This window comes from Etheostoma spectabile, chromosome 10 (assembly GCF_008692095.1).
Source record: "Etheostoma spectabile isolate EspeVRDwgs_2016 chromosome 10, UIUC_Espe_1.0, whole genome shotgun sequence".
NCBI lineage: Eukaryota > Metazoa > Chordata > Actinopteri > Perciformes > Percidae > Etheostoma > Etheostoma spectabile.
Window position 1 is genome coordinate 1,896,675 of NC_045742.1, and position 3,740 is coordinate 1,900,414.

General features: G+C 43.6%; 1 protein-coding gene across 2 annotated transcripts in view; it reads right to left on the reverse strand.

The window, feature by feature from the left end:
• Positions 1–3,740, reverse strand: part of LOC116696596 (sodium/hydrogen exchanger 2) — an 11,617-nt gene that overhangs the window by 5,442 nt on the left and 2,435 nt on the right. For both annotated transcript variants that reach the window (XM_032527676.1, XM_032527675.1), the window contains exons 3-5: positions 2,410–2,650; positions 1,865–2,115; positions 743–960 (exon numbers count right to left, since the gene is read on the reverse strand). In XM_032527676.1, coding sequence (XP_032383567.1) covers positions 743–960; positions 1,865–2,115; positions 2,410–2,650 — 710 coding nt within the window. The remainder of the gene's footprint in view (positions 1–742; positions 961–1,864; positions 2,116–2,409; positions 2,651–3,740) is intronic.

A 3,740-nucleotide genomic window follows, 5' to 3' on the forward strand; every position in this document is an offset into this window, starting at 1 on the left:
ACTTTTTCAATATTATTTATGGTCATAGTTCTATATCATTTATATTATGGCTTACTTTTTTATTTATTTAATTACACATTCAATTTACTTTTAACGTCACAAACTTACACTGCGATATTTGTATTTAATGCCACTTTACATTCATTCACTACCTTTTGCCCAGTGTCTGTTGGTTGTGTTTACGTGGTTTTTACTGTAGGAAACTGCTGCTGCTGTAATACGGGAATTCCCCCACTGTGCGATGAATAAAGTATTATCTAATCTAACCTAAAACAGAGTATTTATTAGGAGTATAAACCCCTCATAATCATTTCATTTTCGAGGGGTCTTTAGGACAAATACAAAAAACAAAATACATTATTCTACTATTCCAACACCAATTTACTCCCCGTTATGAAATACTACACATTAAATTTGCATACATCCCAATTGTGCTGTTGCCAAGACATTAAGAATGAGAAAAGAAAAATAGAACATCTATCATGTCAAATTTGCAGCAACAGCATGATGATTGACATAAAGACAGGTGCCAGCCACATGAAACCTTATGAAACCGTATGAAGTAATAGATCAAGGAGGTCCAATCAGATGGGGCTTTAAATACAAAGGCATGTCGTGTGGTCTAGACCTTCTCTATCTGTAAAATGTCCTGAGATACCTTTTGTTATGCTTTGACTCTATAACTAAAATTTCCTTGAAGTGATGTAAAAAGTAAAAGTGCAAGAGAGATTTTCAAAGCTACCTGTGGCCCTCCAGACGAGGCAGAGCAGCAGCGTGGAGCAGACGAAGGACCAGCTCCACATGTGGACGTCCTGGATTGTGGACACGCCGAGGAAGATGAAGATGAGGGTTTCACTCACACTGCTCCACATCTTCAGGAAGTACTGGATGCTGGTCTTGCTCCGCTCTGACACGTTAGCCTCCACATACTGCTTCATGGTCACGGCGCAAGTCACTATGCTGCACAGAGGGGGCGAAGTATGATCCGATTTTAAGATGTTTTAATTCAGCTGACACAGAAAATCTCTGAGTGTCTTTTGCGACATGTAGCAGCCTTTTGTTATGTGTTACTTTCTTTGTGTACATATTTGTTTTGTGTCAGCACTAGGTAAGCGTTTAGTTAAAATGTAGTCTCGCATTGCTAGATAGATAGTCTATCTTGCTGTCTGGATTTACCCTGCAGAGATCTGAGGACCAGGTAACCATAGTCCTCAGATTGGACAGATAATCCAGCTAGCTGTCTGGATTCACCCTGCAGAGATCTGAGGACCAGGTAACCATAGTCCTCAGATTGGACAGATAGTCTAGCTAGCTGTCTGGATTTACCCTGCAGAGATCTGAGGACCAGGTAACCATAGTCCTCAGATTGGACAGATAGTCTAGCTAGCTGTCTGGATTTACCCTGCAGAGATCTGAGGACCAGGTAACCATAGTCCTCAGATTGGACAGATAGTCTAGTAGCTGTCTGGATTTACTGCAGAGATTGAGGACCAGGTAACCATAGTCCTCAGATTGGACAGATAGTCTATCTTGCTGTCTGGATTTACCCTGCAGAGATCTGAGGACCAGGTAACCATAGTCCTCAGATTGGACAGATAGTCTAGCTAGCTGTCTGGATTCACCCTGCAGAGATCTGAGGACCAGGAAGTCCTCAGAAATCCTCATGAATACACAAAGAAAAAGGAAGGTAACAGGCATCCAAAAACGGACATCCAAACAGAGTGACATCTGGGGGAATTTCCTGCAGAACAAGAGCAATCATATATCATATAGACTATTTAAAATGTGTCCGAGTAAACCTATAAAAGACACAGAAATACAAAAGGAGGTGTTAGAGTTTGAGTTGATGCTCGGCAGCACTCACGCCATGATGCCGGAGAGGTGAAGCATCTCTGAGGTCAGGTAGGAGAGGTAAGAGTAGAGGAAGACGAAGAGCGGGGCAATGACCTGAGCTCTGTAGGTGAACCGGGACGTGAGGGCCGCCAACAGGCCGAAGAAGAAGCCTACGAACAGGCCTCCAAGGCCCACCACAAAAACCCTGCACCCCCCCAGCAACACATCCAGCCCTGACACTGACGGCAGACGGAGGAAGGACTCAAACAGCTTGTAGAGCACCTGAGAGGACAAAAGATGTATTAAATAATAATAATTCATTACACAGAGGGAAGGAAACATGTTGTTAATGGACCTTGTTAATGGACCTGGACAAAACCTACTCAGACATGGGGAGAACATGCAAACCACACAGAAAGGCCCAGGACCACCAGGGTTTGGACCCAGTCCCTTCTTGCTGTGAGGCCACAGTGCTAACCATAGGGGCACCGTGCTAGTGGTGGCCCAACCCGTGTGTGTGTGTGTGTGTGGCCCATAACAGAAGAAGATGTTTTATTGTCATTTGCTCCACCTCACCACGGTCACGGCGTCGTTGAGCAGCGACTCTCCAAACACCAGGATGTGAAGCTGGTCGTTGACGTGCATTTCCTGGAAGACGGAGAGCACGGCCACGGGGTCGACGGCAGCGATCAGAGAGCCAAACAGCAGGCAGTGGAGCAGAGAGATGTCTCCCAGAGAGCCCGGGGCCAGCAGACACACACCGTACAGGGACAGGCCGATGCCCAGCACGTTCCAGAGGGTTCCCAGCACCGCATACCTGCACATGTATGCACAATTAGCAGGAAACAGAAATAAAACTACAACAATGTATATGGTGATGAGTATGGGGATCACTTTCTGTAGGGTGTTCTCTATGAGCCACCTCTTTAAAACATGTTAAATGCTAACATTAGAATGCTAACACACATTGACAATGTTAACATGCTGATGTTTAGCTAGTGTAAGGTTAGCCATGTTCTTAGTCAAAAAGTACAGTTGAGGTATGTTGTCTTTTTCTCATGGGTGGGTCAATTCTCTGGGCTGGCAAAGCTGTTATGTTATTATTTTGTCCTTGTGATTGTGTTTTTTGGTCTTGTATATCGTCACCTTCCTAAAATAATCGCCTAAGTCATTTTTTCACGTTTCTCAGAAAACACCAAAAACTGAACCAAATACTGAACATATTTTGACTTAGGCAGTTATACAAAGGCGTAGAATCACATGACCTGTTCAACTGAGAATGTAGGAAATTTTACCAGAGGTGGCCAGCACCATGAGGAGAGGATTTAGGCAAGAAAATACTTTTTGTCAAAAAATGACTTAGTCGATTATTTTAGGAAGGTGACGATATGTTTTAGTCCTTGGTAGCTGCCTTGTCCTGTCTAGTTCTAGTTTCTGTCTTGTGGTCTCTTGTGAGTGTCTGTATGATCTGTTTTTTTATTTTATTTTGATAGTCTGTTGTTTTTTGCTGTTTTTGTCTTTAGTTTTACATCCTGTGATTTCCCGCTTTTGTGATTACCTGATGTCTTCCACCTGTTTCCCAGCCCTTGTCACCTGCCTCTTGTTACCTCATTACCCTTTGTCTGTAGTCCTTGTGTTTCTCTTGTCCTGGGTCCGATCATTTTTTCTGTTGTAGAGTTCCTGTGATTCCTGTTTGCCCGCTGTTTTGCTGGACACCTTTTATTCATAGGAGTTTTTTCATTATTAAATATTCAAACTCTGTTTTGCCTGCGGCCTCTGCCCCTGGGTCCTACATTCCCTGAAGCTCCCATGACAAAAGCAGAGAAATAGGGAGTTAACCTTGCCCCTCATGACCTCATAAGGAGCAAGATTCCAGATCAGCCCATCTGAGCTTTCATTTTCTCTAA